This window comes from Aphelocoma coerulescens, chromosome 7 (genome assembly GCF_041296385.1).
Source record: "Aphelocoma coerulescens isolate FSJ_1873_10779 chromosome 7, UR_Acoe_1.0, whole genome shotgun sequence".
Lineage (NCBI taxonomy): Eukaryota > Metazoa > Chordata > Aves > Passeriformes > Corvidae > Aphelocoma > Aphelocoma coerulescens.
This window is the reverse complement of record NC_091021.1, coordinates 16,678,137-16,702,594: the sequence shown is the minus strand read 5'-3', so window position 1 is coordinate 16,702,594 and position 24,458 is coordinate 16,678,137. Positions and strand designations below refer to the sequence as shown.

Here is a 24,458-nt window from a genome sequence, read left to right as displayed (position 1 = left end):
CATCATGAGGAAGAAGCTGGGACTTGAATCAAATCCACTTGAAATTATTTCCTTAGAATATGGCACAGACTGGGCAGATAATTTTGCAATCTTGGGCCTGGGGTAAGAGGCAGGGTTCGCTGCAGTCTCTGCCCCATAGACCTTTGCTTGCTGCTGATGGTCATTCATTTTATAGAATGGATAAGGATTTTTAACATTCCCATCCCCATGCCTCAGAAATCTCCATTTTTATGTCTTTATTTCAGACCATTGTGTATTCCTTAAACCTGATTTGGCAAAGTCTAAAAGAGAGGGGCAGTAATGCATTATAAACAGCTGAAAATAATCTGAAAAGGTCACTGCCACTACCATTAGCACCTGCATTACCAGCTCAGTGTCTAGAGGTAGCACATGACATACTCAGCCCTTGACAGCAACCTATCCAATCCTTTCTGTGCACAGTCAGTATCTTCAAAAAGTTCTTGTGAAGTATTTTTCCAATATACATTTTCAATTTAAAAAAAAAAAAATATATATATATATGTATATGTATGTATGTATATGTATGTATATGTATATGTATGTATGTATAAGCAAACACCCGGGTGATTAAATCAAAATCAGCGTGTTTCAAATCTCTCTAAGCACAAAGATGTGCTCACATCCTGTCAGCCCCAGGATCTGTAAGTACAAAATGCAGTACAGGCTGTTCCTGTCACAAATGCTATACCAGGAACCTATAGCAGCTACAGGCAAGATGGAGAAGCCGGAGCTCACTGGGACTGCGGACTCTGTCTCAGTGTGGCTGTGCAGCTCTCGGCTATGTCTGTGTCCTTTCTGTAACCTTGTTTTTTTGCCAAGACTGACCACAAGACCGTGATGTTTTCCAGCCTAGTGCCAGGGAGCAATTGCAGAGGTCTGGGCATGACCTCCTGCTGTGCCTGTCCCTCCAGGCCTTGGCATATGCCATGGCTTATGGCAGGGGACAGCCCTGTCACGTACTGTGCCAGGAGGACTGCGAGTGCTCGAGGTGCTTCCATCAATTAGCTTTGCATCGACTACAGCAGAGACCAGGAGCCCAGGTAGGCTGGGAATAGATTCAGAAAGCACCCCCACAGTTCTATGGTAATCACTGTTATCTTATGAGCTGTAAACATATTTTCTGTAAGTAAATACACATTTATTTCTTCAAAATATAGGTCTAAGCAGACATTAGAGTCTAATAACCCAGGTGCAACAGAGGCTACCAGGTAAATAACAAGAATGGTTAACTACTAACATTAACTTTGATGAAATAAATTATAAGGAGTATTTAAGAAAGAATAAACCATGTCTTTGATATTAATTTTTACCATAGCACCAGCAATTAATTCAATGGAATACGTACAAAATATATAGTGTAATTTTAAGAAACTTTATTTTGTTACACATTGATTTAGATTAGTGATACTTGACAGTGCAGATTTTGCACTTGGTCTATAAAATGTCTTTCTTCAGACATTGATTTGATGTTTGGACCACTGCTTCTGTATTTAGTATCCTTTCACTTTGGGACTTTTTCATTCTGATCTAGTCTTTTAATTAAACTGTCTACTATAATTCCTATGGAAATTAGCTTTTATTTTATTTTTTCCAGCTACCAAAGCATTTCAGTAGGGCTTCTCTGATACAAAGTGCACAAATTGGATTTTATTTCTTCTTGAGATGTAATTAAAAACTCATTTGATTACTATATATCTGGCCCTGTTTTAATTATTAAACTCCAGTAATCAATTTGCTTTTATGAAGCTTCTGGGAAATTATCTCAAAAGCAACACATTTCTCTCCCTTCTGGCAGGGTCTGGACCATTTACTGAATTACATTCCTAGCACCTGTTCCTGATCCGAATTAAACCACCAATTTATTCCCAAAGCTATTTAAGTTTATTTGGCTGTAGCCTCGTCAGGGTTTTCCACCTCCTGGCTGCAGTTTTTGCTTTCCATATTGCATGAGAACCCCTTGATGTACTGCTCCTCCATGTTTTTTGATGCATGCCTCTTACAAACTAGTGATCTGTCTAATTTGGTGTCTAGGTTCTTAATACCTTATTTAATACTTGCCTTCCTAGGAAAAGGCTTGGTCTTCAGCAGCTGTCTGACATGGGATATCACCGCATAAACTCAGTAGCTCCAGAAACGCCCTTTTCCTTGTTCCTCCTTGGTGCAGCAGGCAGGATGGGAGCTGGCAGGCAGCTGGGCTCGGGGGAGAGGGAACCCCTGCCTGAGGGAGTTCCTGTCTCCCGAGGCCTGGGACCCCCTTCCCACTTGCAGTCCTTCCATTGCAATGCAGCTGCCTTGCCCCACAGCAGTAGGTACAGGACTGGTGATCTTTCCCATTCTATCCCCTTACTGTAAAAGCTGTTCTAGTTGCAGCGTGATAAAGCATGGGGGAGGCACTGCCTGCTCCAGTGTTAGGAAAAGCCAGAGAGGTTTGCAGGTCCCTTCTGCATCCATGTATTATCTCAGATGTGTGACTAAGCTGTTTGTCAAAAAGTTACTGTGTAGCAGTGACTTTTTCTTAGCACCTTCAATTATTTAGATGTCTTTTGGGACTGTGTACTACTCTGCCCACAGCATTCTTTCCCATTCTTTTCCCTTATATGCTTACATATAAGCTCCTCCAACACAAGAAAAGGTTAAAGGCACTTCAGCACTATACTGTGTGCACCTGGGAGAGGGGCAGGGCTGCCTGGATGAAGAGCTCAAAATGGGGAAGAGCGTAAGATACTCTGAGGAAGCTGGTTATGGGAGAAGGTAAGGAGGGCAGAGTGGTTTGGGGTTTTTTTTCTTTCCTTCTGTATGGAGACGTATATTTTGATAGATAAAGCATAGAGAATGCAGAAACAATAGCAGTAGAAACAAACTCCTTCAGGGAGAGGGTGATGGGGAGCAGTGGAGGCATTTGTTTGTACTTCTGGGTTGAAGTGGGGTGTGGGGGAGAGAAGACTTCATCTGCTACATCATCTTCATTTCTGGGGAAGGACATTAGCTGAAACTGCCAAGATGCAGCACAGATGTGGTCAGAGACTTAAACTGTTGCCAAAGCAAGTACAAAATTTTGTTGCATTTTAAGACTAGTACCAAATGTCTTTAAAGAGGAGCACAGTATGTCCTAACTTACAAACACTGCAGGATTTACAGAGTATATACTTTTTTCCCCTCCCTGCTAGAGATTCTCATCCAAATACTGACCAATTCTGACCTTGCTTAACTTATGAGCTTTGACAAGATTACAGCTCATGAAAGTATGGTTGCGGGGCTAATATTTGTAAAGTGAGTTTATGGAATAAGACCATATAAATTCATTTTTATGACTGAGCACATATAAAAAAGTTATAGGTCTCAGTGTTCACTCTACTTTGGAACCCAGTGGTTTCTAATGAATCACTTTTATTATGTAGGCAGTTTCTTAGTTGGAAGGGAGGACCAGTGACCGAGAAGCCATAGGGATAAATTCAGACTCGGTGTAAGCATATGAAGCATTGTTGAAGTCAAGAGAGTCGTGACCAGTTACAGCAAAGCTGAATTGGACTCCTGAGTTTTGCTGAAGTGGCTTTCACATGAGAATACATAGGCCAAAGGTGAGCCATCTATCTGAAAGTCCTTGAACTTCAGATTAGTTCAGATAAAAGGGAACCTGTGCTGCAGTCATCCACAGATTCTATTTTCATAATACAAATACGTGATGGAAATTGTTTTGAAAACCCGAAAGTATTTCTGTATATGTGCCCATATACTAAACCCCAAAAAATTGCTAGAGTTCTACCTTCCACAGTAGAATACAGAAGATAAAGTGATACAGAGAAGATGTAGGGATTAGCTTCTATGGACCCTTGACTGTGTATGAATTAATTATTTGCCCTACTGATTCAGGACTGTATTTAATCATTATGTTCTGCAAAAAAACCCCAGTATTTGTGAGAGGGTTGAGTTCATGAAAAAAAAATTATTGCAATCTCCTTGTGGTTGAAGGGGACTTTGTTTATTCCTTCTAGGGCTTACTGAGGAAGGGTCCAGGTCATCACGTACATAATACATTAGTGGATTACTTTTTCATTTCTGCCAGGGAATTTTTTTCTGATGCCTAAAAATGTAATTAGGTGAAATTAATGTATTGTAAATTTCCCTGACAGAAAACAGGAGTTTCTTTTAGCTTATCTCTATAAATTGTTAGTGGATGGAAGCCAATTGTGACTGGAAAGGGATCTAATACATGCACAAGTGTTCAGCTCTTCCACTATGAATTAGTATTAAGCTTCTTTCTGGTGATGGTACACTAGCAAGAATAATACTGTACTCCTTTGGAAGTAAACTACAGAGGGATGATTATAAAGTAAGATTAAGCACTGGTAAAATGTGCTGGGTACTTCAGGGAGGAAAGTATGTACAGAGCTCCTGGTAGTAAAATGTGCTCCGGCCAGTATCAAGCATGTTATGCTGCCAAAGGGAGAGTGATTCTGAAGGACTGGGACCTACTGAAGTAGCTCTACTGATGTATTGCTACAGTTGCAAAGGATTCATCTGTAGTTCATTACAATTTCATGAAACCAAGGGTTTGCTCAGAAAGGAAGAGTTATTATTTCATAAACAACTTCTTATTTAACTCTGCTGTTTATGGTTTTGATTCTACATCTAGAGCATGCGAGAGACAGAATGTTTCTAACTCCTTTCCTTTCAGCATTTTAACCAAGCAGCTGATCAATGTCTTCTGCCTTGCTATTAAATGGATTTTGAAAAATTCTTCAAACCATATCAGTCTCATATGCCGATTTAGTTCTTTGAATTTACCCTCAGCTGGGAATTCTGCAGGCAACTGTGATTCTGTTGTGTTGAACACTTACTTGAAGTGTTTCATCCATCATCATTTCTAGTCCTTTTCTGATGCAATGTAGTTTGTGCTTTGTCTTTCTCTAAAACTGAATGGCTGTTAAATTATCCATTCATCTTTCAGATTTGCTGTACAATTTGAGTTCCCTCTATTGGCTGTCTCTTCTACCTTATCTGCCAACTTTTCAGTCTACTTCCTCAGATCTTTATATATGTTTCCATACATGACTGCCATTTCCTTCACAACACATTGGGCAGATAATTCTAAGTAAAACAGCAACAGAAATCGTAATATTATGAATGATTCAATTTTTCTCACAGATTAGGGTGAAAGCCTTTAGTGAAGCTTAGCTTCACTGAAGTCAAAGGGAAATGTTTGTTTTTCTATCCTCTCCCAAATACCTTTGTTGATGAACTGCCCTTTCAGTTGAGACTGTTTTGGCATAAGATGACTCAGAAGTAAGCTGAAGTACTCTTGCCTGAAGGAAAAAAGGACTCCTTTCTGCTGCCTCTTCTAAACATTTTGGAGAAACTTGTAAATTCCTAAAATTGTTGACAGTAATAAAATGTTGCATCAATAATCTCACCAAGTTATAAAAATCTTGGTGAGATAGCACAAATAATATTCTCCTAATTTTCAAAGGCAAAATGAAACCCTCCCTGTTCTCAGGAAGCAGAAAAAGAGCATCAGGTTCCTTGCGCCTTTTGTAAAAAGATGTTCATGATAGTCACAGACAAAAAAAATCTTTGCTCTGAAATCACCAAAACTATGCTTTTCCATATTATACTGTGAAACAGCGATGGACTTAGATGGAAATTGCAAATAAAATCATTCTTTCTTCTTTTCCTGGTTTTTCTTTCTTGTATAGCTCTTCTTAACCTTTTCTGTTAGTAAGAAAGTAGCAGAAAAAAACTTCTCAGATTAAGGGCAATAGGTAAGAAAAACAGTTTGCTAATGCTTATTCCATTACTGGAAGTTTTAATACAGGGATGGTATCTGAGTTTTCTGAAAGTTCCAGAGAATTCATTCTGGGTGGCCTCATTTAGATTCATCATTAGTAGACAAGAAACAAAGCAAGAAAAGTGCTGAACCTACTTAAGTTCCTATTTCAAGGCTACAGAGAGATCCATCTAATTTGCCAAAAATCTCTTTTCTCTGGGCCAAACCCTTATTCCTAACACAATCCTTAGCTATAACTTCCCCCCAGCACTGGCATTTGGCCTGATTAAGTTTCCTCTGAAGCAAAGTTCTTACAAACACAGCAGAATATGTTGCACCTGCTCTTGCTTGGATAATATTACCCACTGGATTTCAACAGAAAGGGAGACTAATTTGATCTGCCAACATCTGTTTGATCTGCCTCAGTCCCCGGTATCACACACTGCATCCTGGGCTGATGTGCCTTACTAATCCTTGTCAGCCAGGCACTCTCAGGAAGCATAAATGTTTTATCTCTCAGTTTCTGTGTCCAAACCAAATGTCAGAAACAAACCCTGCCAAAAGTGTGCATCTTTGCGGTATTCTTTAGGCTCTATTGAAAGTTATCCTCCTCTTCATTCAGCATGCTACAAAGGAAAAGCTGGCTTCAGTGAGACACACAGAGCTGATCAAGTTGCTTCAATTGAACAGATCTTTCCAAATAGCTTAGTCCTGATTTTTTTTTTTTTTTTTTTTTTCCCCATAAACTGTTAAGTGTTTTAATGAAACATGTTTCATGGACTGTCTATATATTGTGCATGGTCAACAGCTAGTGAGTTCCCTGCCCCCTGACTGGTTGCTAACTTAAAATGAGAGAGCAGTGCCCTGACTTTTGTATCAACAATGCCAGGTGTTGGTGAATGGTGGAAAACCATTTCCATAATGTTCATACAGATAAAGTCTTCTTGGTTAAATAATTTAAAAATTTTTTCAGTTCTAATTGTGTAGACAGAACAGAACTATCTGAAGGAAGAAGTCATTGTTTTGGCTGCATCCAGTGACTCTTGCCTGGGTAAGGACTAAGCCATGCCATACAGTCCATTTTGGACAATCAGGGCTTCTTAGAGGAGTATTCCAAACCCTGAACTTCTTATACAATATTTTGTCATTCAAAATTGTAATTGAAGGACAGAGAGAAAGGGATAGAAGTGGTAACTGAGGAAGGGCTACATCAGGATATAGCAGTGTAAGCAGGATTGTTGAAGAACACCTTTTTAATGTTCTCTGCAAATGAGAGGTTAATCTCTTGTCTTAAAATTTTAAGTAGAGTATATATCTTTGGGAAAAAAAATCACTCTGTGTGTATGTACTTCCAATTCTAGTGTCAAAGTCAACTCTTGAGCCAGAGAAGTTAAAGCACAGAGAGCCATGACTGTTGAATATTTCTGTGTACTTTTTCTGTGCTTTGAAGAGGCTCTACCATTTATGACACCCTGTGCATTTAATCTAAGTTTATAAGAAGAATAGATGCTTTTGCAGCTACATCATTATAGACAACAAGTAGATTTAATTATAAGGCCAGACATTATCTTCTGTAGGAAGGCAGGCATATCAGAGCTCTTGGAGTTACAGACAGAGTGATCACATTTCTAAGTACTTCAAACAGTGTGATAAAGAAGGAATCTGTCCTTCCACATTCCATTCAAAACACTGAAAGTACTTGCTAGGCTGAATGTTTCCACTCTTCCCAGGTTCCCCCTAGAATCCTGGATGGAGTAATGCAAATTCAATTCTGTAGATACTATTATATGTTTGAAGTTCTCAATACCCAAGAAAATCTTGAATAGCTCTAAAAATAGCACTAAAATGGATCAGTTCAAGGGAGCACCAAGGTAGAGGTGAGCAGGGCAATCTCAGGCACGCATAAGTTGTAAAAGCCATGAGCTTCTTTATCTTCCACAAAGACATCTCCCTTAAATTTAAATAGCTGCTGTCACTGTCACTGACTACCTGACTATGTATTTATCTGCCCAGAAGCAGAGTGCATGGCCTTTGGCCTTGCTATTCATAGCGTTACTGTCTCTGCCTAACAATGCCCTGAACAGAGCTGGGTTTCTGTTAGCATCTTTTGTTTGATGTGAATCGCTGAAGCTTTGATGTTGTTTGTGAGAAACATAATCATTTAAAAGAATAAGATCTTCACTCTCCCACTCCGTGTGCTCCCCACAAAGAAATCTAATCTGAGCTGGGAAAAATCTGTGACTGATCCTGTTTTAGGTAGACACAAATGAGAGAGTCCAGAAGAGAAATCTGTTAGTGTTGAAACTCTTACCATCTCTTTACTGGAGGGTCAGAGAGGTAATTTGTCTTCATTATCAAAATCCCATTTCCTGTTACACATAAATGTATGTTCAAATAGGTACAGAATGCTTTCTCTGTGTGGTGAACACAGCTGTCAGCATAGCCATAGTGTTTTATTTTCAATGGGATGCTTCAAATTTTCTGCTTTATAGGATATTCTAACAAAACAAGGAAATTAGTACTTTATGCTGATGCTACATTAGTAGTTTTGAAATGCTCTACAGTTTTAAAAAAATGCATTTTTAAAGAGAAATTATTATTCTAATAAGCTTGTTTCTCATCTCTACTGATAAATGCTTTTCTTACTGTCATATTTGAATGAAGAGCAAATGTGATGCAGTAAAGTGTAACTACAGCCCCTAAAATCTGAGATTCAATGTAAATCAATGGCTATTCTGCTATCGAGGCAAAAGCTCCACTGTTACATAAAAATACTCTGATCCATGATCACTACAGTGGCAAAAAAGTAAATTAATAAGATTATGATGTCCTAAGTGTAATAAAATGCAATGAAAAAAACCTGGGATGCTTTTATCTTCACAGACCTTTGATCCACAGTGTGAAGGAAATGGATTTGATTACTAAGATATGAAATTGGAGGTGGCTTGATTCCTACATGGGAATGCAGATAGGGGAGGGAGCAAGGGAGCAGAGCTGTGGCTTACCTTGTGCCAGGAGCAGAGTCAGGTTTACAGAGAAAGCACAAAGGGTTTGGATTTAGACACTTGGATATGGGAAAACTGTGCATAATTCCAGACATTAATTTTTTTATATATATAGCTATATCCACCCTCAGTCTATACAGTAGCTCATGGTGTAGTACATTTTGTATATCACTGACCTCCTTTCTTCTGGGTGGGATGGGCATTCCAAGGGCTAATCAAACAGGACTGCTAATGGAAGTCGAATAGATCTTATTGATTTGCTAATCACTTGTAAACCTTCTCACAAAAAGGGGCCAAACTCAGGAACAGTTCTAGCTGGGTAAGCAGAAGGATGTGATCCATGCTCCCTAATAAAGGAGACTTCATTATCCTTTACTTGGGAGAACTCCTGCACCTCCAAATGAGTTGGCTTGAGCTACCCTAAGGAAATGCAGAAAGCAGAGCAGATAGAGCCAAATCTCCACAAAGGTTTCAGAACTGAGGAAAAAAGATAAGCATAGAAAAACTGTAACTAAAATATGCTGCCAAGTTTATATACTATTTTAAATATGAACCATTCCTTGTGGGCACTCTGGTGTAGCCTAGTTCATAAGCTTGGACTGCAGAGAGGATACAGTTTGTTCTAGTACCGTGAGAGGCACTGGGATGATGTCAGACCACCCCTGGAAGTTTAGGCTGTGAAGATCCTTCAGTATTGCATACTTCAGATGTCCACAGCTGCCAGGAATATCTGGCTCTTGGAAGTTACTTTGAGAAAAGACAATTTCAGGGAGCTCTGCTGATCTTACATGTGACTTTAATGGGAGTTGCCAGCATTTACTGGTTGCTGGGATCACCTCTGCTGTGTGTGTGCGAAATAACACAGAACACAGCATTAGGTCCTACTCTGGCAACTGCATTGGTAGGGACTGGCGCATTCCCCACAGCATTCCCTTTGGGGCTCTGGATGCTATAAAATCCCACATGGATACAGGATTTCTAATCACTAGCATGGAAAAAAATAAATACAAAAGCCTTGATTTTGTTCTCTATGGTTTAATGTTTTAATTTTGGTATGAAAATAAGTGTCAAATGTTTATAGATTTTTTCAAACACAGTTTTTCTAAGTACTGAGCTATAGGAGTACTGCTAATATTTTACTGATTTATCAGCTGCCACTACATCCCTTTATATTGCATTTGTAATAATATAATCTGTTCTTTCCCCACATGCAGTTCCTACAATGTACTGCAATGGCAAGAATTTTTAAGAATGTAAAAAACCCCCAAAATCTAGGATATGGCCAGAGTTGTAGTGTTCAGCCAGCCCTAAACAGAGGATTTACAATGCCTGAATACTCTGCTGATGGGATATGTGTATTGAAGTTTGATTAAGCTGGATATGAAAATTAAAACTTGGCTACACATTGAAGAGAGAATCTCCTGCCGTGTGATACTGTGGTATAAAGTTTTCTGTTTACCCCTAAGGCTGGTGCTGCTATGACTTCCAGGTTTGATGGTGTCTCTTTTTAAAGTTGTTGAGCAGCAGGCTAATGGCTGCACAGCATGATGCAAACGCAGTGGAAAGCAGGGAAATCAGATGTGAATATATTCCCCAGAGATCTCCTGCTAAGATGGAGCTAACTAACCAGAGCTTTAGTGCTCAGATGTAGTTTCCTCATGCAGAGGATGGGCTGATTATCAGCTCTTCCTGCTTTACTGTACATTTTTGGATTACAGATGCTATTAGAAATAATGAATTCTGCTATAATATGCATTCTAGTGTAATATGAGCTATTTTATTGACAGGAACATCCTTTTAAAGAGTGTCTGTCCAAGATCAGTGTCCATCTTCCCTCCTCCATATTGTCCAAAATGATCTTGGTATTTTAAACAATATAGATTTATATTCTTCTCTGCTTGCTTTGCCTTAATTGTTTGAAAACAGTAGCTGTAGTTTATTTCATCAGGACAACGACTGACCTTAGAAAGGAATGGGATCTCTTGGCAAAGCAGCAGCCTGGCTTGATGCTTACACAAGTGTCTGCTCTCTGTGTCACGCAACAGGAATTGCCATTGCTCCTGGGTAGTCATTTCATGATTGCCATGGTGGCAGCCTCAGATTCCACAAGGTATAGAGGGGAGAGGGCACATTGTCCTTCTTACGGGCCTTCTTACGTCCTTTTTGTATGATATTGGTGATATATCTGGTCTATAAAATGAAAGGAACTGCCAATCCATTTTTATTTGTGTGTAGGGAAGCTACATTCAGTTACAAGTTCATCATTTTAATGTTAAGATGGGAGCTGGTATTGCTGTGCACCATCACTGACCTGTTCATTGCTTTGAGGTCTTAGGCAGTTTAAGGTGTGGTGGGAACAGGGAGAACTTGTTGCAGTTCCCAAGGATGCTGAGTGAGAACATCACCGTGTTTTCTCAGGTGTCAGTGGCCAGTCTTTGGTGGCACAAGACAGTCTGTGTGGTTTCAGTCAAATCCTGAAGCTGTTTAATCCAAAAAGGCAGAAGCATTGTTCTGATAGGAAAAAATTATTCCTGAAATGGTGGTCAAGCATTGGAACAGGTTGTGGTGGGAAGTGGTGGAATCACCAGGGAAGTGGTGGAATCACCATCCCTGGAGTGTTCAAAAAACCTGTAGATGTGGTGCTTAGGGATATGGTTTAGTGCGGACCTGGCAGCGTTAGATTAATGGTTGGACTCGATGATCTCAGAGGTCTTTTCCAACCTTAATGATTCTGTGGTTATCTCTAGCCTTAATAAAGGAGTACTCGGGCATTTACACACTGTGTGCCAAGCACCCAGGCAGTCTGTGTAGAAGCACCTTTAAAAGAGTAAACTGTGAGTTAAACAGCACAGGTTAAACCACAAATTGTCACTGACCCTAAAGGCTTGGCCTAGAGTGCCCCTCAGCAGTTTGGGAAGGTGCCAGAAGGAAGCGCAAAGGCTCACGCTTGAGCTTCCCTTTGGGTCACACAGATTTGGACAAGTTTGACAGCACCGACTGAGACTGTCCCTCTGGCACATCTCTGTACAGTGCTCCATACCTCACCATGATGAGAATCAGTTTGTCTCTAACACAATAATCAATTGCCCTATCAGCTTTTATAACTTAGAGAGGAATTATGGTTACAGACATTACCACCATCAGGGAATCTGAAGATTTCTGCATGGAATTCAGACTTTTGGTAAAGTCAAAGTAAGATAAGAGTTTAAATAGCTTTCAAGGCTGCTCTGAAAGCTAACTCTTTCCCTAGAGAGACAAGAACAATCTTCTCTGGACTCTACAGGAGCAGTAAGTAAAAATTACCTCATACAATGGCATGCAGATGCTATCAATCCACTCGAGCTGCAGCCTGGGTAGTTCATGTTTCCTGTTCCGATCAAAAATGGCCTGAATTGAGAAGGGTACAAAACTGTCATGCTTTAATTACAGAGGAGTATTTTACAGACACATCATCCAGCACTTCACAGCTATGATCAAATTCTCACAACCAGAACACTTTGTAAACCATAATCAATCTTTGCAGCTGTCTTCCTACTGCTTTGGCTGGCATGAAAAATAAACTATTTTCAATTCTGTTTTGAAACTTTTAGGCTGAATGTGTTTGTGTTTTATAATTCTGTGGTGTAAAATAAATGCTCCCCAGTTGGAGTTGAGCTGGTAAATAACCTCCTGTAAGAATGTAAAGTAGATACCTTTGAGTAGAATTTTCTGTTTTCTCACATAATGCTTTCCAGCTCAGCAGAACAGTGATGGATCTGAGCTGGCTCTCTTCCTCCCAGTTAAATTATTTAGAATAATTTCTGTTACCCTTCTTCTGCTGCCTCCAGATAATGGCTGCTCAACATTTTGAGTTCTTTAACCTGGATAAGGCTTTATCTTCTAATTTTTCAGTGAAAATCTTTATGAAACTTTCCTAGTTCTTGTTTGACACTTTATACGCATCTGCCTACAATCCACTCAATTCCGATTTATCCCTTCAATCACACTACTATATTTAGGTGTATACTTAGAGAAATGCATTTCAGCATTTGATACATCAAATAACATAGATACACATAGATATACAGTGGCAACATAAAGTAAATCTGAACATTTTGATTTCCATAGGTAGCTGTGATTTTTTAGTTCAATTCTGTGTATTAAACCCAACACCTGCTGCTTAGAAAATTCACTGATAGGATAACCTCAGGAATAGATACAGAAAACAGGTAAAAGGGCTCAATTCAAAAGTGACTGTGTTGACTGGAGAACTTTTATATATGGTTATAAATGCATACTCTTACTGGAAAGAGCTTTTATTTATTCTAAGATTTTTCTTTATGTACAAAATACAGTTCATTTTTCTGAATGAGCCTAATGATATTTTATTACTCTATTCAAGTTAGTAACTATTTCAGAAGTAATAAAAACTTACTGAAGGGGTGAGTTTGAGTTCAGATCTTTCTCTGTCTCCTTGTTCAAAGAACTCACTGGTTACCAGCTCTGCTGCCTAAAATAAAAATTGTGATAAAGATTAGAGTTCTTGTTACATAATTTTTAGGATAATGGGTTTTTGCTCCATGACTTCAGCCTGTGCTTAACTTTAAAGAAGTGAATAACCTCACTTACAGGACTGACATCAGGCATGTGTTCATATAGTTTTTGGGACTGGGCATACAGGGGGTATAAACAGCCATAGTCACTGACAGGCACAGGGACTTATCCCTTTTTGATAGTGAATTGACTCGGGGAATTACGTTGCGATGCCAAGGTAGCACTCAATGCAGTTATAAGCATCTTACTCAAGAACTGAGACCAAAACAGAAAATTATAACTTCTTGTTGGCATCCACTATTATGTAAAAATGCTTTGTAAAACATCCAAGAGCTCTCTGATTATTTACAGGCTGTTGCCCTATAATAACAACTTCACTTATCAAAGAAAGTTCATTAACCAATACCCTCTGTTGTTTTAATCTAATGTGAATTCATAAAGGGCTTTTTCCCCCACTAAGCTTTACTTTTTCTCCCAATGACTGTCATCATTATAGGATCTGGGTATCTAAGTATGAACTCAGATTGTGATGATCATCTTGATTTAAAATCAAGAAGTGGTAGGCTGGAAGTTAGAATGCATCTTTCTGACTTTTGTGAATCAAGATGTTCTATTCAATGCAGATGTTCTATTCACTTGTGCTTCTTAGAAGAAGACAAGACTTAAAAATAAATATAGGTATGGAAACCAGAGAGATCTTAAGAAGGCAAACAGTAAGCAGTTCTGATATAGTACTGTACTCTTGCCATGTGGGAGGCTTTGAAGGTATGCACATGCAACATTTTGAAATGCAAAAAACCTGGAAGCCAATCTACTGAAGAGGCATTCACATCCTAAGGCTCCTGTCATGCCAGTGTATTGTTTTTAAGCTAGGAAATTATTTCATAACACCAAGGCACGAGTGGGTAAACTAAGCAGAGTACCTGAACTTCATAAAATCTCAGAATTTCTTGCTCTAGCAACTGCATGGTAGGTAATGTTCACAAATGCTAAGCTTGCTGTAGTTGAAATAAGGGATATCAAAATAATTTGAAAGTAGGTGAAGGGATGTTATAAAGTACTCTTAAATCTTAAGCCAGGTTATCACAGTTTGGAATTTTATAATGTATGTAATCCAGTGCATTAATAAAACTCTGGATCAATATTCCAGATAGAGAAATAATTTAACAACTTAGTAGCAATTAAGGGTTTCCCAAGTGTAATCAAGACATAGTATCATCCTTGTCTCTCAGTGCTATTCTGATCCTGTTCTCCTTATGTCCCTTTCTCTCTTCTTTTATCTGTTTCAATCTTCTCTTCCTGAATTTTTCCGTCTTACATGTGGTCTTTATTCCCTTTGTTTCAAATAGATTTTTTTTCTTGTGGCACAGTTAAGGTTCAACTACTTCCTGTTTTGCCTCTGTGGACTTACTAGCACTTCTGCTCAACCAGGTAATGTTTCAAGTAATACCAGACTGGATTTTTCAATATAAAGTAAACCCTTATACTAAGCTGCAGGGGACTTTTCACCTGTAGACCTCAAAAGTGATAAGCAGAAAACACCCTAGTTTGCCAGTGGCTCCAGCACTAATTCAGCAGCATAGCACAAAGATTCACAACAAGGAAAGCAGACCCTACCTGACATTTGGCTGTCAATGAAAATGCAGAAGCTAACTGGGTTAAGGAGAAAAAATGAAGAGGGATTGCACACACTGCAGCATTGGCCAGGTGGCACTGAAAAATCTTGTTACTCAATTTCCCACTGCAGGATAGAAGCAGCTTTCCTTATTTCCATGTGAGGTGACCATATTCTGGCTAAGTAGAGCAACAGCCTTAGAAGAACTGTTGTCACAGTCTGCTGATAAAGCGAAAAAGTCTCACCTGGCAAAACTGAAAGCTGAGGTGAAGCTCTCCCCCCATAAATGTTTTTTATTCAGTTGACGAGCATGTAACTTTCATATATCCCTTTCAGCTTCTGTTACTTCCTTGTCCAAGGAATCTGGCTGCTCCTGCATCACTAGTTATCTGGCCTAGCTTTCTCTTTTTCATCCCAGCTTTATAACTATTACTTGCTGTTACATCAAACTTCCTCCAGGTGTGTACCCAAACCCAGCTGCTCTGGTATATTTTCAATTTGCTTCTTGCTGCTGTCTATTCCTCCAAAACCTGACACAGTCTGTCTTCTACTGGCTTGTTCTGGACCTCAGTGAAGGACAGAGAATGATCAGCATGGATACTGGAAATCTTACGGATGGTTTCTGTGTAGGCAGGATGTCTAGAAGAGGGAATATCATGGGGCAAATGACAAGAGTTTTGGGACAGGTTTCTTTCTCATATCGTACCTGTTTGCCAGTGCTGGACCCATTTTGTACATCTATTTCTAAAGAGCCTACTCAGCAGAAGAACCCTGAATTTTTATTTGTTGATTTCTAAGTAGAGGATGTTAAAGAAAGCCCTATACTACACTTGCAATTTTGCAACATGCTTAAGAAAATGAACACATTTCTTTTATCATACATACTGAAGGTTTAATGAAAATGAAAATTTGCTAATGAAAATTTACAGATAATCTGTTGGTATTTTTGATTTAGGGAAGATTCTGCCACTGCCAAGGAAAACTTTGGGATAAAACAAGTAAATGCAGCTACATGTGGCTAAATACCTTTTTTGTTTAATCCATCAATTTTTGGATATGGATTTAAAACGTTAGTAAGAGGAGAGGTTGTAAAGCCAGATGTACACACCAACATGTGTACAGGGAAAGATTATGCAATAAACCATTTTTTGCAGAAACCCCCTGCTATTTTTTTATAGCATTAATACCGCTGTAAATTGATTCCAGTTTTGGTCCCTTGTAAGCCAGGGCCCTGGGAATATTGTCCCGCCAGTCCCGCCTCCTCCCAGCCCTGCTATTAATCATGACTTGCCTGTCTTGAAATCTCCCACGGTTTGGTCACAGCTCCAAGGTCACAGGCTGTCATTAGCATTGATCTGAAAAACAGAAATGAACAATACAAGCTGAATCAACCTTTGTTGAATTTCTAAACAACTCTGCTCTGGATGCATAAATAAATAATACACATATAAAATGTCAGCCCTCGCACCTTCTTTTCCTCCAGAAAAGAATGACATGTTTGAAATCTTAGCCATCAGCATGGCTTTTACATTACAATTGTCCCTCGGAAACCTAATGTGTTGCAGGTCATAAGATGATGAATTTTGGTATTGTGCATTTCGCACTAGAGAAGAAATGATATTGCAAGGGAGTAACTGCTAATTTTGCAATACTTCTAACACTACTTACATTAATACCTGTAATATATTAGAAAGCATGTGCTTCACATGATATAAGTAAGGGTATTATTACATAATAACACCTGCAACTGGATTAATTTATATGCCTATTTGTAAGTGACTGCTGTAGCAAGAGAGCCTGTAATCACAGGAGGCATTCCAGACACTGTTTAAGCAGTTTCTACTGCTCATCTACAATAAAAATTGAAGATTTACTATGAGCTATACGGTTCCACTGTAGTTTAATACCTAGCTACAACCATGTTTTATATGCATTAGGAGAAAGAAACCATTCAGCTGTAGAAAGCGTTTATGTACAGTACATGATGCAGATAAAAGTCTAAGAAAGTTTAAATGAAGAACAAGGGCACTGAAAATGAAACATCAAATATATTGCCTGAATCTAAAATTAGGAATGGGTGAAATGGTATGGAAAATAGAAAATGGCCAATATTTTGTCAAAAGACCAAAAGATAACAGAATTTTAATGAAATTTCAGATAAAATGGGACATAATCAGGCATGCATATGCAAATACACACATTTTATTGTCTAAAAAATGTGATCTACTCAAACCACCCTCAAAGTCTGAGGTTTTCAATAGAATGCATGCTCAGGGCATTCTTGAGGGCTGGAAGAGTACTCTGTATATGAAAATTCCCAGGTATAGACAGGAATAGCAGAGAAGTGCATGGCCAGTGAAAAAAGACAGCTGAGAGGAAGAAGGAATGGGGAAACAGACAGGAAAGATCTTTGTGTAGAGAGGCAGAATATTGATACTTTCTGGAAAAAGAGCTGAATGGCTGAACAGGAACTGGTGAGGCTGGGAAAAAGGGAAGAAAACATGACAGAGTGTGTAGGAGAAATAGGAATGGAGAAGGTGAAGTCATGTTGATTAATCCCAATTGTTTCCTAATGTTGAAAAATCAAACCATATATTTCATATCATGGATTGTATTTTTAAAACAAGATACTTTCTCTTGTTATGCTAGGCCTTCAGTCCACAATACATGAAATTCCTTCAACAAATATAGCTACACTTTGAAATAACCAGAAGGCAAGAAAAAAGCAGTGCTTACCGAAATATTTCTCGGTGGTTTTTTATAGTCCAATCATAACCACCTTTACTGACAAGTTCAAAAAACTCGGTCCTTCTCCTGCAAAAAAGCCAGATTGTCAGAGAAGGAAACAAGACACTTCCAGGGCAGCACTGCAGCAGAAACACAGCTCTCTGTATGGGACAGAATCACTGCACCTCATGTATTATTGTTAAAGCCGTTACACTGACAGTCCATTTAAGCGAAACATACTAATTTCCGAACATGTTCTATAAATGTCTGTTATCAATGTCAGAGTTGCCTCATAAAAGCAATATTGGATTTATGGTCTCCACAGATAAGGAAATTAATGGCTATGAAATGTTCAGTCTTCCACAGAAGCATGAAATGTTCACCTACAGCAGTGGACAGACAGACAATAGAAACACCCCAGAAATACACACACTCTTCTGTTTTCTTGTCCTTGCAAAATGGTTTTTTACTTCTATATCCTGAAGGGTTTTTCAGAGATGTGCAATTCCTGTTATATCCAGCACACAGAAAGAAACAGATACACACAGGAGCTGCTGCTGTCTTGAGTTCATAGTTCTTATAGACTGGAAACTAGGTCTCTCTGCTTGATCCCATGGTTTGTCTTCTCATGCCTTCTTCATGTCCTCAAACAGGGACAAAATGTGAGGTGGACAGAACACGTTAATGCTTGATTGTTGCCTTTAAGAATCAAAATTCTGACTCATCATAGTCTGTAATCTTTTATGGCACTGAGACTCCAAGGAGCTGTTACTGCTTGCAATGTGACTACAATATGTAATAGATCCTGCCCAAGATATAGCAGAAGGTCAGGTACAAAAACCTGGAGCAACTTGTCCCCAGTGACACAACATATGAGCATCAAAGCTGGAAAGCAAATAAATACCTATGTCCTGAGTGACAGTCCAGTGCCCCATCTCATATGAGACTGTGCTGCCTATTTGTCAAGAGGAAATGCAGTTAGATTCCTCAACAGGAGAGAGTTTTCCAAGTCTTGTATTTTCTGTGTTACTTCAACTAGACTGAAATTTTGAACAATGATTATTGACAATGCAGTCTGATGGCAGCCAGTACACATTTGCACACAAGTAGATGCACACTTCCAGAAACATTCCTTTGATCAGTGGACAGAACATTATGTGGGGTATGTTGCATTATTCTGGTCCCTGACTGTCATGGTTGTATGACCAGTCACTCCTACTATAGGGCCTTTCTGTAATGGATTTCATATAGCAGCTAGAACAGGGAGATAAAAGGGCTGCATGATGATAACTAATCACTTATGCGTTGGGAAATAAAAGATTTCATTTTGAAGTACTGGATATTCTGAGCAATTCATATGTTCCTGGACAAAAACCAGGCAAGAATGTTTAAAGCTGAAAGCTCAGGAAGATGACATCCCAGAAACCTAAAATACTCAAATTTAAAATGTAGATATCCATAAACAGTAACTAAAACTGTGAATTTCAAGGCCTTATGTTAGGCTAAAATGTTTAAGGATTTTCTTTGAAATCCATTTAAATGGATACAGAAGTAGTAGTCCAGCTCCTCATAGAAGTTTCAGTGTAAGAAGGGCTCAACCTTCTTGAGGAAAGCAGCCATGTATAATGAAACAATTTAGTGTTTCCTACTGGTTTCTTTGGTATCCAAAATTATGAGGTTTTCTATTAATAAGCAAATATAATATGGCAGCATTTCAGAAACAAACTGAATTATAACAGTTTTCCAGGGCCTTTGAGTAACATTGACTCTGGCTGTATTTTGCCTCAAAGGGAAAGTTATTTTCCTGTGTATAACAAATCCATTTTCTCTACAGCCCGGTGGCTCAAAATATCATTTGAGTGAGTTTCCATAAACTTCATTTTGGTTCCATGCTTTTACTGGTTGTATTATCTACAAGTATCATTATCTAGAATTATAAACTAAAATCAAATATATTTTCCATCTGATCTGTCGTTGAAAGTCATCTTTTTGTTTGTTTGTATAAAAGTAATGCCTTGAAAAGGTCATAAAGCCTTGCTCTGCCTGGAATTTTGTTGGTTTTTTTGCTACCTGGAGCTTGTGATCAGTAGGTTTAGTCATTCTAAGAATACTGATATGAGAATTCCCCTCTCTACAAAAATATTGAAGATGTAGCAAACTGAAAAAACAAATTAGGCACTTGTGTAGAAACACCACCACCATTTCGGGTGGTTTTAAGAAGTGTAAACCACCAATGTTTCCAGAGTTATGTTCAGGCACTTTTGGAAATAAAGTAGCATAGCTACCACCTTATTAATGAATCTGAGTAACACAAGAGGAAAAAATAACTTATCTGCAGACTTTTGAGTAAAGAGGCCTCATTTGCCAAAAGTCTTCTGATTGTCCTCAGCACATCACTTAAGCCCATTTCACTTAAAGCTGTCAGCAAACGGTTATGTCATACCAGCCACCCAGATAACAGGCAATCCTCACAGACAGCTTGAAAAACCGAGTGTGCTCAAAAGGCTTTATTTGTCCTCCTCAAGATATTTGTGTCAGCAAGCAGAAATTTCTTCATAGACTAATGTTTAGAAATTATTTATAATAAAACTTCTTGCTAAAATCCTTTCCTAAGAATGCTTCTCTGTGAATGGACTTGCAGGAAACAAATAGCGTCAGTGTGTCTATTGCCAGTACTGTTTAAACAGCCCCTGCCATGGGAACCAAAGGAACAGACAAAGCAAACATTGCAGCATCCCAATTAGTATTTTTACAATTAACAGTTAAAGATACAATGTTGATATAGATAATTGAAAAATTTCAGGATAAAGACTTTGCCTGAAGTTTTCTTGAAACCTGGTTTGGTATCATCCACCAGCACATAGGAGGGGCAGAATCCAGGTACACCACCCTAAGAAAAACATTCCTAAATGACACCCAACACTGTACGGGATAGGATGCTAATGGACAACAAACAAAAATTCCTAAGGATGACTTATTGTCAAGACTGGGAAGGCAGTGCACTGAAACTGCACATCTACCAGCATTTCTACCCCTAAGTCAGCTGCAGGCATGTGCCAGATGTCAGAAGTGCAGGAGTCACACCATGACTCCTCTGACTACATGCATCCTCCCACACAACCTCACTGGGAAGAGCTTGGTAATAATTATTAATATTTAAAATACAGGAAGTAGCATCAACTTGAAATCTACTTTGAGATTTGATTTGCAAACAAGGGAAAGGAAGAAAACTGGATGAGAGAGATCCTATTGTACTTCTCCCCAGTTAAGCTTTTTAAAACCCATTCTCTTCACGTGATGTGAATTGGCATAATTTGTCTTCAAAGCAGCAAAGCATCTGCTTTGTTATCTCTGTAACTGGGTCTGTAACTAAATACAGTATTTCTTAGCATACATTTTTAGAAATGCTGAAATGTTGGAAAAGAATTCTCAAGTGTCACTGATTTTCTATATACCTGAAGAAATGATCACAGAAGGGATAGAAAAATTATGGGACTGAGCTGTAACTGTTTCCTAGGATTGCTTTGAAGTATAAACCTAGGATTTCACTTGCTTTTGGTTGATACAGACATGTTACATATTAAAGCAAAACTTACTTCGACACTTGAGATATTTCTATTAGTGTAAAAGATACTAAGTATTAGACTAAACCTCTTCAACCATAGCTAAACACTAATTTCTCATATATCCTTATTGGTATTTAATAGCTCATTAGAGTAAGTTCTCTGAATTTTCATTCATCAAATACAAGAAATGCCAATACTTACTCAAAATACAGAGTGAGGTCTGTTGCCAATATCGATTGCTTTAGAAGCTGCATAAGGTCACTGTAGTCCTTAGAGGACAAGTTAGCAAAGATGTTGTGACCCTATAATGAAAGAGATAAAAGAGGTAAAGGGCTAACAATCAATATAAGTTTTTAAAAGGTTTTCTAACTTGTTAGTGTACTGTTTCCCTGTAATGCAAGCCTTTTCTGATTCATGGCAAAGCTATGACAAAATAATAATAATGTTAATACTGCTGAGATTACACTGAGGTAGAAGAGTTGATGATTGTTATCAAGCACCTGGTATGTTTTTCTAAACTCTGCTGAAATTACAGCCTTTCGAGTAAAGATTTACTCTGCTCTGACCCTGCAGAGACTCAGTTTATGGGGAAAAACTATGGATACATCTCAATCTCTCCCCTTATTAAACGTTTTGAGGAGCTGTGTATTGGAGCTCTTGAGTTGTGATCCTAATAGATTTATCTGTGCTGCTGCTTGCATGCACACGAATTGCTGTTAGAGCAGTCAAGGACACTAAATCAGTTTTTCATTCAAAACAGCCCATTTGCTCACTCTGCCCATTACTGTCTTACAGTGTATGCAATCACTGCCTATGTAGGCTAAAGAACCACAACTTTATATGCAATTTAAGCATCCTTTGTGGGCCCAACTGGCTGCTTTTTAAGGGATTGTGGATTAGGAATTTGAAAGATGCGCTATGGCCAAAATGAAAGGAAATTAATTATTTGATGTTGCTGTTTGAGAGGGGGAAGCTTCTTTTGTAACCAAATTTCTGAAAACAAGAAGAGGGAAGAGATCCTGTAATTCCTCTGTGAAATTCTCGAGACAGTAAGACAAAAGAAACAAAATTAATAAAAAGCTCTAAATGTAAGCTTAAGAAGTGATCTTTGTGACAGTAGTCACATATATTAACATACATAAAAATATTACAGGTCTTTTTTCCTTAATTACCTATATAAATATTGAAGTTCTTTCTAAACAGTCTTATTTTGGTGATATTTAGTCTTGTAGTGCCCACATTCCGTATGCACTGCCATCTACTGCTTAGGAAGACTAAAATGCCCTTAAAACCTAGAATTTTCCAGCAACAGGGAACCATAATGGACATAAGAACATAACTATGATAGCTGGAGGACATATATGAGGTAAGGTATGGGGAGGTAGAGGTGGCATTTTTTAATAGAGAAGCTAATTGTTGGACTAAAAAAATAATTTGCCGTGCATAAAATAGTTTCTTCTCAGCTAAATATTGAGAAGGCTTTGTGAATCTAAAGCTTATTTATGAAAAGAAAAAATTAGAACCAAGGTACTAAGAAGAAAATAGGAGTTCTTGCAACAGGGCTAATTTACCATGTTTGTTATTCTGTAATATCTACTGCTTTTCTGAGCTGTTTCATGGTGTACAAAACCATGTCACTACAAAGCCCACGATCACTTTTATTGAGGTTAGCATGTCAAGAGTAAACTGCCCCTTAGTCCAACATGCTAAAAATCTGAATAAATGATACAACATACTATGTTTCCAACTAGACAGCAAAGACAGACTAGAATATTTCAGCTTATTTCAGAGACCAATTGCTCAGCTGGTAACAGCGTATCTTTAAGCAGATTAGAGGTTCCAAATCTGCATTTATTCCAAACTAAGCAGTATTGTGTTCCATTAGCAAACTGTATGTGTTGGATAAAAATTACACAGCATCCTTTTTCTGGTCTAGACATGAGGACCTCGAGAAGAAGCTGTCTGAATGATCAAAGTTGAGGACTTGCATTTCAAGTAGTATTTTACATCTCTGAAATAACCTGGAGTAGAGTCCAAATATTTTTTTTTTCATAAATTTCTTGATTTTTAAGCTGGAAAAGATAAAGAAAAGGATCTAGACTGACATGATCTATGAAATTCTACAGAGCTGTCCATGTCTTGAGCCTGAGACATTTAATTATGATGATTTCAGGAACTAGAGAACTCACTGTTTTCCAGAAAAGCTGCTTCCAGAGGCTGAACAGTGTCACCAGTTTAGTGAAAAAACAGCAAAAAACCCCCACCCAAACCCCTGTGTTTTTCTCCTATTCTGAACCGGTCTGTTTAGCATCCAAATGCTGCTTTTTGGTACACCTTTCCCTGGCAGTATAAGGAGCCATTTAATTCCTAATATCACCTTTTAGATAAACTAGCCTAGGTAAATGGATTAAAGCTGTTTAAATCTCATGCCAGTGCTCTCCTTTCCCATGTTTACTTTTGAAGTATAATGTCAAGAAATTGAACAATAAAGGTGCAGTTCTGTGACAAATCTCCCTGGCAGTGCACACAGAGGTAAAGCCATCACCCTGTTCCCATTTGTCTGTGATCATGAGACATTGCAGATCTCTTCAGAAGTTACTACAGATCAGGCTATGGTCTCCAACTGTGCTGCATGAACAACAATTTTTATATTTACTGAATGCATTTTGTAGCAACCAATCTGTGTGACTTAAGAAAACACATCCACTGTTTTAAAAGGACTCCATGTCCATCTTTCCACTTTTCTCAGTTATTAAATCGCTGGGGTAGTGCATGCTGTATACTGTTGCATGCAAGATATTCTAGGCAAGACCTATGTCTTCACAGGTATCTGCAAAGCAATTAAAGTACTTTGGACAGCATGATATTACTGATTTTAATTTTTAAAAATAGTGTATTAAATTATGAAAAAATCATAAAAATACTGAGTACAGAAAGGCTGCCAAAGAAATTAAATTGGTGCAGTAAAGGATGGCTCTGATACTCTGAATATGACACCTGTGGGGAAAGGTGAGCACCTGTTTCAGCTACCTCTAAACCAGGATATATGTAAGAAGATGGAGAAAAGCCAACAATATGATTAGGATGTATTCTCCTTGCCCCTCGCTGATTGAGACAAATATAATCTCTGGGCTCTATGATCATTTGTAGTTGTTTAATTTTGTGCTGGTTGTGACCTTTGTGGTAACCAATAAATAATTACTCAAGGAGAGGGCATTAAAAAGGTA

At 38.4% G+C, this 24,458-nt stretch overlaps 1 protein-coding gene and 1 long non-coding RNA gene across 21 annotated transcripts in view; one reads left to right on the top strand and one right to left on the bottom strand.

Annotated features, from left to right (window-relative positions):
• PDE11A (phosphodiesterase 11A) overlaps nt 1-24,458 on the bottom strand; it is a 112,531-nt gene that overhangs the window by 2,101 nt on the left and 85,972 nt on the right. For all 20 annotated transcript variants that reach the window (XM_069020557.1, XM_069020561.1, XM_069020558.1 and 17 more), the window contains 5 exons: nt 21,433-21,533; nt 17,675-17,752; nt 16,226-16,293; nt 13,205-13,275; nt 12,094-12,177 (listed from right to left, as the gene is read on the bottom strand). In XM_069020557.1, the coding sequence (XP_068876658.1) occupies nt 12,094-12,177; nt 13,205-13,275; nt 16,226-16,293; nt 17,675-17,752; nt 21,433-21,533 (402 nt within the window). The remainder of the gene's footprint in view (nt 1-12,093; nt 12,178-13,204; nt 13,276-16,225; nt 16,294-17,674; nt 17,753-21,432; nt 21,534-24,458) is intronic.
• Nucleotides 2,696-24,390, top strand: LOC138112932 (uncharacterized). The gene is made up of 3 exons (XR_011151919.1): nt 2,696-2,772; nt 22,456-22,597; nt 23,405-24,390. It is a non-coding gene; the product is annotated as an uncharacterized lncRNA (long non-coding RNA).